Source organism: Myotis myotis, unplaced genomic scaffold (genome assembly GCF_014108235.1).
Source record: "Myotis myotis isolate mMyoMyo1 unplaced genomic scaffold, mMyoMyo1.p scaffold_m19_p_3, whole genome shotgun sequence".
Taxonomy (NCBI): domain Eukaryota; kingdom Metazoa; phylum Chordata; class Mammalia; order Chiroptera; family Vespertilionidae; genus Myotis; species Myotis myotis.
The window spans coordinates 160,496,442-160,508,669 of NW_023416335.1; the positions used below are offsets into that span (position 1 = coordinate 160,496,442).

Here is a 12,228-nt window from a genome sequence, read left to right on the forward strand (position 1 = left end):
CCACATGACTTCTTGTGGCCAATCCAACTTGTGAGTCGATCGTAAACTTTTATTACTCAGCTGTAAATTTTCTGCAAACAACCGGGAATGCGATGCATTTGTGTAGCGTGTGCAAATGGGCGCCGCGGTCGCCATGTTTACCCAATTCTCTCCGAGAGGGAGCAGCCCCCGACTCCCACCGCACCCCACCCACCGCCCGCGCCCCCAGGGCCCGCGCTCCGGTCGGTCGGGCGCAGGAAGGGCGAGGGGGATGCGAGAGGAGGCAAGGAAGAGTTCTGGCGCTGAGTCGGCTGCCTCCCTGTGCCATGCCGAATTTTAAATATTTTCCTTAATAAATTGGTTATTAAGGTTGGTTCTGGGGGAACCGAAGCTTTGCAAAGGTTTGTGACATTGGGGCAGTGAGGGCTGGCAGGGTGAAGGGTCTGACAAGGGATGCTCCTTACCCCTGCCTTTTTTTTCCTGGTAAGTGAACAACATACCTCCCAATGGGGTGTCTGGGCAGCCCCCCACTGCACCCCAGACAGGAACGGGAGGGGCAGGCCTGAACTGACGTGTCTGCAGAGTCCAGAGCGCTTAGACTGGCCCTGGGCAGTCCTGCAGAGACAGCAGGAGGGGGTGAGAATTGGGAGCCGCTTCTAGAACCCTCAAAGCACCTCTCATCCCCAGGTTCCTTTTTCAGAGAAAATACATTTCCCCCCAAGACCACCCCTATTGTCCAGTCTTCTCAATTCCAAGGTTGAGATGGCAGCTACTCCCAATATTTTCGGAATTAAAAATAAAATGAAGGCCCAAGATCTTGGTTCCTACTTCTCTTTCCTTTAGGTGCAAGGCAGTTTGAAGCCCTTTCTGTCTTGTCTGGTAGCCCACACCCGCCTGCCTTTTTCAGAAAAATTCCCCGCGCGTTCTGGCAGCTGAGACACACCTTGGAGGCATTGAATAAAGAACCTCATCCCTCCCTAAAGTCCACCTTCGCCACTAAATTCTGAGCACCGAGGCACCCCCACCCTTCTCCAGACCCCAAATTCTGGCGATGTGTCCAATGTGGGGGCTCAGAAGAAAGTCCCCATAGAGACTAGTTGCCCATCAGTCATCGCCCCATCACTCTTCCCACAGCTGGAGATTTGAAGGCCCCAAGCTCTCCCCTTGGACCCACACGGAGTTAGCGAGTTAGCGTGGGGACTCCCAGGGCTGGGTGCCCTACCCCAACCAACAGGGGTCCCTCATCCCCTCCCCACGCTTCCCCCACAGAAGTGAAGCAGTTCCCTCCGCCGGATGCAGGGACCTCGTTTCTTTTACAAACCCACCCATAAATTTTATAACAGGTAGTTAAAAATTACAACAAGGAAGCGCTGGCCCAGCTTTTCACAATGGGCCACAGGGAGAAAGGGCCAGCCCTGCGGGCAGCTCGCCGGAAATTTTACTTCTAGTCTGTGACACAACCTGTCCGGAGTTCGCTCTAATTGGGGCGGGGGAACTTCTCCAGCCGCTGGGGCAGCTCATTGGGAAAAGATGAGGATGGAGGGGCCAATCCACTCTCCGTCCAGGGGTCCAGGGAGCCGTGTAGGACCTTCAGCACCCGCCTCACCTCCCTCCTTCCCCATTCCCTGTAGGCCCGCACCTCCCCTGGCTTCAGCGATGAAGTGGGAGAGAGAGCGAACGTGATGAGGAATTTTTTTAAATCCAGAGAAACGAATTTGCCCCCCAACTTAATAGCTGCATTATCCCGTCTCTACGGTTGAGATTAGAATAATAAATTCAAGGCAAAATGAGGGAGATGCTTCAACTCAGCATTTTGAAAGATACTATTTTTCACAAATCACAAATCGCTTTCGGAAGCCACTTTGATTGGCTAATAAAAAAGTAAAGAATGGGAGAGAGTTCTAACTGCCGCAGCCGAATGGTCCCCATTCCCGTAATGGGACGGCGGGAGCGTTAGGGAGACGCGCTTCTAAAAAGAGCGCATCCTGCTCACAATTAAATTCCCCCATAAAACGGGTTTTACCTCCTCTTCTCTCCAAACGAGAAAACGGAGGCGGCGGGCAGAAGGGGTGGGGGAGTGGGTGCTGCAAGAGGGGGCGGCTGGCGCTCTCGAGGTCTGGCCCACGTCTCTAGCGACACCCGCTCCATCTGCACCCCGCCCTGCGACGCCGGGCTGGGGCCACGGGCATTGCCGAGCTGGGCCAGGGATGAATGGGACGTTTGGGGAAAACGAGGTGAGAGCCTTCTGAGCCACTTAGTGCAGGGTTCAACCCACTCAGCTCCTGGACCAGCGGTCTTTAGTAATAGCCTTCATAATTCCACAGTTAAAAATGAAACAGCCCTCCGCCAGCCCCCCGAGTCTGGAGAGGATGCGCGCGGGTGGGAAGGCCTGAGGTGGGAGCTCAAGGCTGTCTTTCAGGGCTGTCCTGGCGGATAGCGGTGTCTCGCGCAGCAAACCGGGTTACCTGGCCGGCTCTGTAGCCCTCCGTAGGGACCCCAGGTTCCGAATGATTTCCCCCAGAGCCGCTCAAAGCTGTTCCCGGCTGCCCCCAGCATGGGCTTTCAATCCGCACCCTCTCAGGCTGCAGTAGTTCCCTATCCACGATCCCCGACTCAATCCTATTTTCAGGACCACTTTGCGTGGGAGCCAGGACACAGACGGGGTGGAATTACACAAAGCAAGAGTTGGCCTGGGCCTAAGTCTGGGAAAATCATTGAGAGAGAGAGAGAGAGGAAGGGAGGAAGAGAGAGAGAGAGAACTGGCTTCAAAATATTTCAGTCTTTGGGGATCTGGTTTTTAAGAACAGAAGATCTCATCCCCTCCCCTTTCCCCCTCTCCTGACTGAGTCAGATGACTTGTATCTCTGGAATTTGGTATTATTTGACCAGAATCTTACTGGCATAAACAGATTTCTCTAAGACACCCCCCCACCCCACCCCAGGGAAGAGTGAGAGACCGCTTTGCCCCCCTGAGTCCCTTAGCCTTTGACCCTTTATTTTGGAGAATGTGGAGTCCAATGAAGACTCTCCTTACCCTACTGTGGCTGGAGAGGAGGGACTGTGCACTCAGCAGGCCTGTCCCTTCTCCCCAGGCCAATGGCCTGCACTATGAGGGCAGGGCAGGGCAGGGCAGGCTGCCCAAATGCCAAGGTGAAGCCTGGACTGGGCGTGAAACAACTAGAGCAGAGGCTGGAGTAGGAGCAGGTGGGTTAAGTGAGTGATGGCTCTGTGCTGACTGAATTTGAATTTCAGAATGTGGACCCACTCTGCTTGGTGTACCAGCTCACTCACTTTCCCCTTCTTTTCACTGTCCCCCCAGGCTTAAGCTTCCTCATGCTTAGGCATCTTCCGGCCAAGTCCTCCAGGCTGCCTTGAGCCTCATATTTTCCCCATCCTGTTCACTGTTCTAGTGGTGGGTGCTGGCCGCCCAGGGTTGGCCATGAGGGGCATGTGGCGATCAGAAAGAACCTCAATGCCTCCTCCTCAGCCCCAGCCCTGGAAATAAAAAGCCTAGCTTTGGGAAGGGCATGGGGGCAGATTCTTTGTCTGGTCCCAGCCCAGGGCTGAGGAGGAGTAAGGTGGATAAGTGGGGAGATGCTTTCTCCCCATTGGGATCCTGGCATCCAGAAACCCACTTTGTTTGGAGCCAAGGTTTTCCCAAGAGCATACTGCTCTTCCTCCTCCTCTTCATCTCCCTCCTTTCACCTGCCCTCCCAGCCCAGCTTGCCCTCTCAACTCTACATGAGCTCCACCCCCCACACCCCAAAGCCAGGTCAGTGGAGGAGACCTTTTCCAGAGTGTTACGAAAAAAGGATGAGGAGGGGAAGAGGGGCAGGTCATGGGGAGGGGGTTTTGGAGAAAGAAACAAGTCATTCCAGATTCACATATTTTTCTCCTTTTTTAAAATTTTTATTATGACTCACGTATACAATACAAAGTACTTGGACCAGGAACAGGGCTGCCGGGACACAAAATCTACATTCATAGCTGGACGTAAAGACAAATGACCAAAAATTATTATTATAGATATATTTTTAACGTTTTTTTTCCTTTCGAGCACATTGCATAAACAGAGAATTCAAGACAGAGTTAACTATACATTCAGTGCAATTTAGTTCTACTCTACTGGGGTTAGAAGCACAATAAAAGCGCACAGGACCGGCGAGCTAGGCAGTCTCAGTTGTTGGGTTTTCTTAGTGAAATAAGCAGCAACAAACGACAACAAAACCGCATTACGAATACTCTCAAAGCAGGATTTCTTTCTATAGGTAGTGATAAAATACGTTGGAGGTTTTTTTTTTTTTCATTTTAAAATTTTTCTCTTTTTTTCTCCCATATTAGGATTTCTAAAAATTTCTCTTTTTTATTTTTCAAGATTATTGCAGGTTCCCTTTAGGTAGTATGTTAAAGATATCAGCATTATTATTATCAGTATTATTATTATTATCAGTATTATCAGTATTATTGTTTTCATGATTATGGTGATTTCTGAGCACTAACACTAATGCAGCTCAGAGGAAGCTAGGCCCAACAACAGAAATCAGACAGCGAAGGGGAGGGAGGCATGGGCCTGAGTGACCATGGGATGACTAGGTAGGATTTTCAGCAACTGCAGGTTCCTGTCTACCCTCTGGAAAGGGTGGGGGTGGGGGTTGGGGGTGGTCTTCCTAATGGGGGGAGGGGAGCCCCAGAAAGGGAGAAGGAATATTCCTTGCTATCACCTTTTTATTTCTTTAAACATTTCCCCTTTTCCTTTCCTTCCTTCCTTCTTTCCTTTGAAAAGAAGTAAATCTAATAGTCTAATCCTAGCATAAACACAAAGCCATGAGTCTTCTTCATTTTAAGGGGGGCTCCCCTCTAAAATAAATACCAAAGGAGCAGGGAGGTGGGAGTGTGGCAAGAAGGGGCGAGAGGGGGCAAAGAGGGCAGGTCTCAGACCTTACAATCCTGGCTGGTCTCTGAGGGGTGGGGGTAGGGACAAGTGTGTGTGTGTCGGGGCAACGACTGAGACAGAGGCTCCGAACTTTCCGCTGTGTCTCAGTCTCCCCCCTCCAGCCCCCCAACAAATAAAGATGGGGGAAGTCCAAAGGTAATAAAACCAGAACTGCAAGTATCTGACAGGTAGTTAGAGTTGTGAGTGTCATTCTATTCTCTATAAAAGCAAATGACAGTCGTAAACTTCTCAATTTATCCGCTACCATAAAACGAAACTTCAAGGGAGTTGCTAAAGGGGTGGGGTGGGGGTCTCTCTTTTTTGCTTAGTCCTTGTTTTCTTCCTTTTCCTCCTCTTCTTTCTCCTCTTCCTCGTTTCCTTCTTCCTCCACCTTCTCCTCATCTCGGGCTCCGGGCAGTTTATCCTTGTTGTTCTCCTTTTTCCACTTCATCCTTCGGTTTTGGAACCAGATCTTCACTTGTCTCTCAGTCAGTCCCAGGGCGTGAGAGACTTCAATCCGGCGCTTTCGTGTCAAATAAGGATTAAAGAGAAACTCCTTTTCTAGTTCCAAGGTCTGATACCGGCTGTAAGTTTGCCTTCCGCTGCGCCGCCCGGGAGCTGGACAGAACAGAACCCCAGTCTTGTTATGTTTGGGTTGGGGCTCGGCTTTCCCCTGCCATTCTTTCTCCCCTAAAGTCCTCCTTCCGATCTCCCAGTCCCCCTTCCTCCCGCAGAACAGGCAAGGGCAGATGGGCGAGAGCAGGCAAGGGCAGGAAAGTTTGGGAGCTTGTTTTGGTTTGCTTCACCTTGGGAGTGGGTGAGGTGGGGGCTGGAAGGGGGTCTGTCTGGAACCTGGGGGATGGCAGGGGCGGGGGTGGGGGTCCCTGCAGGGTACTCCCGGGCCTGCAGTCCCAGGAAAAGGGCCCTTGCAGCTTTGTTTACAAGTGCAGAGTGGCATTTGGCGAGCAGGGCTGGGGACAGTCTGTTTCCCCCCAAAAAGGAAAAAGGTCTGGGGGTAAAGAAGAGGGGCTTTGCTCACTGTCTCCTCATCAAATCTCTCTGACTAAGGCTTTGCCAGGAAGGAAAATAATTGATCTCCTGGAATGTATCACTGCTTGGCCTGATTGCTAACTGGAGACCAGCAAATAAATCACGGGCCATCCCCGCTGGAACTTGTCGCTTTCTCGCTTCCCCTTTTACTTCGAAATTGGGCCAGGAGGGGCCACCCTTTGAGGGGCACATGACCTGCGTCACTCTTAGGGTCTCCAGGAGATTCAACTAGCCTTTGACTGGGGGTAGGTTGGCTAGGCTCTCCAGGACCTCAGAGCCCTCCAATCGGCAGGGTCCCTCCTTGAGAGCATTCTTCTCTCCTCTCTGGCTTCCTCTCTTCTCTGCAATGTTGTACAGCGAAGTTGGGGTAGTGGCCCCAAGGCCAGCTCTCTGACAGAAGGCAGGGGGTGCCCCCAGAGAGCCAGAGCACCTGTTCTTGGGGTCTTACCACCCTCTGGCCCAGACAGGGGAGGGAGACAGGGGTCTCCCTTCACCCCAGGAAAGCCTGCCCACTGTCCTGGATGAAGGCTCTGTGCCTTATGGAGACCCTGATTGCTCCAAAGGCTGATAACCTCAGGGTCCTCAGGCCCGTTCCCAGCCACCTCACCAACTTTGATCTTAGAGATGGTAAGAGGGAGAGACGGACAGACAGACAAACAGAGGTGAGAAAACGATTTTTAACCCTTTGCACCCAGACACCACCTTTTCCCCTTCACCCCAGTCCCCCCAATACCCCAGGCAAGCCCCGTGCCTCACCCCCAGCTGAACCTCCCAACCTCCAGAAACCCACTCAGGCACCTAGGTGGGGCCGGGGAGACCCCAAAGCCAGGAGGGAAAGCCAGGACAGACAAAAAGGAGGCAAGGGAGGGGGAGACCCCGGAGCGCGGGAGACCGAGGGGGAAAGAGAAAAGGCTTCTCACCGTGGGGTCTCATCCATGGAAACATGAGGCTGGGAGACGAGTTTTGATTTAAGTGGCCTTGTCCTTCGCTACTGTTAGTGTTGGCGGAGGATTTACAGTCGGGATATTGCACCACGCTCGCCTCTTGCTGAGCCCCATAAAGGGACTGTCTGGGGAGCGCCTCGTAGCCATAGAATTTGGAGGCGTCTCCGTGGCAGCTCAGCGAGCACGGGTTCTGCTGGTAGCCCGAGTTGGAGATGCCCGAGGTGCCGTGGTGGAAGAAGTCTTGGACGTGGTGCGAGGCGTGCTGGAAGCCGGGCGCCGAGCCGCCGGGCCCGTACACCAGCGCATGGCTCCTGCCCACGCTCTGGGGGAACCGGCAGTCGTAATAGGCCGGTTCCAGGGACTCGCCGCCTTTGTATTTGGAGAACAGGGGGTTGACGAAGTAGGAGCTCATGCTGGGCACATGAAAACCCGCCGCCCCCTCCCCTCTGGCTCGAGACTCCCCCGCCCGGTACCCCCGAAACTCCCCTCCCCCCGGGAGCGAACCCCCGGCCGGCTGGTCCCCGGGGCTGGGCCGGGCTGGGCGGGTGGGGCGCCGGGCCGGCCGGCCGGCTCACGCAGCTCCCGGGCTGGGCGGGCGGCGGCGGCGGCAGCGGGCGCGGCGGCGGCGGCTCTCTTCACTGTCGGTAGGTAGAGCTCGCGCTCCCTCACTTAGCTCTTTCCTTTAACAGCCCAGGCGAATTCCTCAGACTCCCGGCGGTGGCGGCGCTTACACGCGATTCGCGTTCATCAATCCACGACATGAAGACAGGCGAGAGAGGAGAGAGAGAGAGAGAGAGAGAGAGAGAGAGAGAGAGAGAGAGAGAGAGAGAGAGAGAGAGAGAGAAGGGATGGTGGGGGGGTTGAGGGGTTCAGAGCTGGGGGGGACCTGGAGGGAGGAGAGGAAGGGGGAGGGATGGGGGTGTGGTGTATGTGTGTGTGTGTGGGGGGGGGGGGGTAGCCAGCCCAAGCTAATGGCTGGGGCCAGTTTTTCCAAGGTGCGCAGTCAGATCTGAAGGTGCCTCTCCCCCCTCTTCTCTTTCCCTTCCTCTCTGGGAGAGATACCTGAGCCAGCAGGTCAACTCAGGTTACCTCAACAGGTATAAGGCCCCCAGGGGATGGACACCAGCAGGGGAGAGCAGGTTCCCTGAACCAAAAGGCGGAATCCTATGGGGTCCTTAAGTCTGGAGACTTTGAAGAGGAACAAGCACATCCTATTCCCAAACACTCCAGGCACCAGACATCGCCATGCCTCTTGCCCCTCCCCTGGGTGGGAGGCTGCCCTGTCTTCCGGGGTCCTTGAGGCTCTCTGGCTGCTGCTCTGGGTACAGAAGAGGTGGGGTCGCTGCATATACCCAGCCCAGCCACACTGCCCCTTCAGACGCCAGCTCCTGCCTGAGGCAGGAAGCCCAGGCAATGGCCAGGAGCTTGGCTGGGGGTTCTGAGTACAAAGCTGCTTGTGGGGACAGAGGAGAGGGCAGCTGGTGGATCTCTGGCTTCTGGCTGGGTTGGTTCAGGATGTTTCTTCTCAGGAGGCTACTTGTATCAAGGTTGGAGGAGACTGGAGCAGGCCTCTCACTTGTCCCCACATACCCTGACCCCACATACCCTGACCCCACATACCCTGACCCCATCATAAGAAATGCCAGCCCGCCCTGGACATCCCTTGGCTTCACCTCACCCCCCATTTCCCCAGGCAGGCTGCCCAGGCCAGGATGTGGATGAGAACTGTCAACAGACACTCTTTAAATATTTACCCACACTTTCTCTGGGCGGTTTCTCCCACCCCCAAGACAGGGCACATGCAAGTTAATTCTAATGAATAAAAGAACCTTAGTTCATCAGCACCCTTTCTGGCCATATGTGCGTGCAGTTATGTGGGCTGAACACAGACAGAGAGAAAAGGGAGAAAGTGAGAGAGCTGTAGATATGTGTGCTGTGTGCATACGAATGAAGAAGAGGAAGAATGATTTTTCTGGCCCTCTCCCCGTACAGTGTGTGAGGTTGTTACACACAGGGCAACACTGAGGTACACTGGGGATATACAGATACTGTATATGCTACCTTCCACCCTGAAAAACATCAAATGCACGCTCACTAAACTATCATGCCTTGAAGCACCCCTGTCACTTCACAGATACTGTGCACACACATGCACACCCTGGCACAGAGGAAAACAATGCCTAACAAATACACGCCCAGCGTTAGCTCTTTGCATCATGAACAAATTTGCTACCTATTTTCCGTCCACATCCTGAGGCTCCCACATCCTGGATGAGGAAGGAGGCCGTAGGAAACCAGATCTTTTTCTTCCCCATCTGGAAGCCAGCTCTGGGTATGGAGGAAGGCATGGCAGTGCAGGGGAGGATGGTGTTGAGAGAACAAGCTTCCCCATCCCACCCCTCTATTATTTAAATAATTTCTGGGGAAATGGCCACCCTCAGCCACATTCTCCAAGGAGATTCACTGATGCCCAAGCAAGAGATGCTTCCTCTATCCTCTGAATTTAGAGAAACCCACCCCCACCTGAGTTCGGGGCTGCCCAGACTCTGTGAAGCCCAGACCATAGACCCTGGAGCAGCGGGAGGGGAGGGTCAGAGGAAGGCTGTGCCAGGGCCTCATGTCTCCCTAGGGCCCAGGATAGTGGAGGACACGACAGGGGAGAGCATGCTCCAGCCTTGGTTGCAGCCCTGCCTTCTCTGAGCCTGCTCTGCAGTGCTGAGCGGATCCGGATGGACTCTGGCTCCCAGCATCTGATCACCGGGACTGTCATAAATACTTCTCCTCCCTGCCTGGGAAGAGGAGGCTCCGCAGGCCGGGTCGGGTCCCTTCTGGAGCCTGCACCTTATCTTTTAGAGGGTGGAGGGGATATCGTTACAGTTTATGGGCCAGCGAAATCCCTGCCACACAGCTACTCTTCCGGGTCTTTGTGTCTTGGAATGCGACTGTCCTGAGTGTGCCGCCGCCACCACCACCACCACCACCACCACCACCACCACCACCGCCGCCGCCGGCTCTGAGAGCTCACCAATCCTGAAAACCCTGGCCGGACTTGGTTTCCCCTTTTGGGGGGTCCCTCGCCTTTTCTTCCTTTCTTTCATTTGATTGTGTTTTTTTCTTTTATGCGTAACTGGTTGATTTCCCTTCGGGAGCCAGGAAATAAAGAACCACCAGCAGCCATCCTCGCGGGGGAGTCTCTGTCCCTCGCCTCGAGGCCTGCACCGCCTTTCTAGGTATCACGGATTTATGTTCGTTTGTCTGGGTCATTCTGCCTTTTTGTGTTAATTACGCGCTGCCTGCTTCGTTCTTATCTCCTCCGCAAAGCGATTATTTTCGACACCCGCCCTCCCTCGCCTCCCTTGCGAACCTGCTGTCAGGGCCAGGGCCCATCTCCCGCCACCGCTCACGATTTATTTACACCTCGCAGGTGAGAGGATTGATTTGCTCAGCCAGTAGGGCCGGGCTGGACCGGGGCGCGGGGCCTTGTCGCCACTGCTCCGAGGAGCCGGGCCTCAAATGTCAGCGCGGCCAGGCCGGCCAGGGGCACCGCCGCCGCCTCTAATATTGAACAACAGCGCCACCTCGCGTTCGTTTTCTCCAATGCAGTCCAGCTGGGGGAAAAGCCGAGGGAGGGAGCAAGCAGGTCCCAGGCTTGGCCCTAAGGTGAAAAGTGGCAGGAAGGAGTTTCCAAATGGGGAAGGGGAAGGAGGGTCCCTGCAAGGGAGTTCCCCCGGGACCGCTTTTCCTTTGTTTTATAAGTTCTCGAGACAAACCTGTCAAAGGTCTCACACTATTCTCTCTTTTTGAAACCTTCTCTTCCCGCATTAAGAGACACCATGCAAAGGCACTGCCACGATCCTTCCTCCTCCCCTCTTCAGGCGCACTTCTGGGCTGGGAACACCTCCGCGCACGCCGGCGCAGGCTCTGAAGCTCCCGCAACCACCTGCCCAAGGCTGCACCCTGAACTCCTGGCTCTTCTTACCCTGCTGCTGGTCCCGCACCGCCTATTCCGCCGCTGCCCGCTGGACTTTGGGGTGGGACTCTGACTTCTCCCGGCTGTTTGCCCCCTGGTTTGCAGCCCATCCCTCTCTCACGCGCGCTCTCTCCACCTCTCCCTCCCAGCCAGTGAGGTCCTGTTCTCCGTGGGCCATAGACAAAACATTCCTATAATCTGATTTCAAAGGGAAGAGTGTCCACCTTATTTAAACCATAAAACAATTAAGCCCAGACGTCTAGCCAGCTCCGCGCTGCTGTTTTGTTCGGCCCCATTCAGAATCCAGTGCAGGGAGACAAACAGCGCCATAAAAGTGGCATTTCGGTGCTGCGGAAATGTACCTATCCCCTGCCTTTCCAAGTGGAACAACCTTTAGGGTTTTGTGATTCTGACAAAGGAGCAGAGGAGAGGTGGGAGGGGAAGATTAGGGGCAGGAGGGCGTTTGCTAGCCCCTTTTCCCCCCGCTTTCGTTTCTTTCCCCAGATGTGTGTTGTGTCGTGGTGGTTTTGACTCACAAATTATAATAAATAAAAATTGAATCCAATCCTGACCTGCAGGCGGCTGAGCTGGTACTGAACAGTGGGCCCGGGCGGGTGGGCCTGCTCTGGATCCCGCGCTCTCCTCAGGGCCCTCGAGCCCTGCGCCCTCCTTGCTGCCCGCCTTCAGGCCGGCTGGGCAGGCTGCAGGAAGCAGGCCCCGCTGGCGGCCGAGGGGAGGCGAAAGGGCCTTGGAACAGGGGCGGGTGGAAGCCCGGAAAGGCCGCCAAGCTCGGGGCTGGGAGAGAAGCCTGAGTCCCCGCGGTCAGGACCCGGGCAGATGGGTGCCTTGTTCCCCAGTGGGTGCGAACTGAGGCCAGGGTCACAGAACAGCAAAATGGCCAAAGGGAGGAGTGAGGCGGCGAAAAAGCGAGAAATCTACAGGCAAAGCACCTTTCAAAAGGACCAAGGAAACAATGGATTCTGGAATTGGAAAGGATGTGTCTTAAGCGGGAAAGAGGGGAGGGTGCTTCAGCTACTGGGAACACCACTCCGGTGTCTGCGACTTTTGATGGCCCAACTCAAAATATCATCAACACAAAATGTTCACCCCTTCCCACCTTCCTCCAGCCCCCAACAGGGGAGCCTTTAATGGAAGGAGGGGGTAGGACATTCAAATGATGGGGAGGGGCTGGCCCCTACAAGTGCCTCACCAATCCTGTAAGACAATGCAATGGCCCAGGAGCTGCACAAGGCCTAGGGTCCCCAATTATTTTCTTTTATGATACACCCCAAGAATTCAGAGCAACACCCTGCACCCTCTCCAGAATGGGCAGCCTGAGATATTAAAGAGCT

At 54.6% G+C, this 12,228-nt stretch overlaps 2 protein-coding genes across 2 annotated transcripts in view; both read right to left on the reverse strand.

Annotated features, from left to right (window-relative positions):
- The window catches only part of HOXC4 (homeobox C4), a 59,363-nt gene that overhangs the window by 37,711 nt on the left and 9,424 nt on the right, over positions 1 to 12,228 (reverse strand). The gene's annotated exons all lie outside the window — the stretch shown is intronic.
- HOXC8 (homeobox C8) lies at positions 3,865 to 7,356 on the reverse strand. Its single transcript, XM_036298614.1, has 2 exons — positions 6,883 to 7,356; positions 3,865 to 5,530 (listed from the first exon to the last, which is right to left on the reverse strand). The coding sequence occupies exons 1-2, from the start codon at positions 7,316 to 7,318 to the stop codon at positions 5,238 to 5,240; spliced, it is 729 nt and encodes a 242-aa protein (XP_036154507.1). The 5' UTR covers positions 7,319 to 7,356; the 3' UTR covers positions 3,865 to 5,237.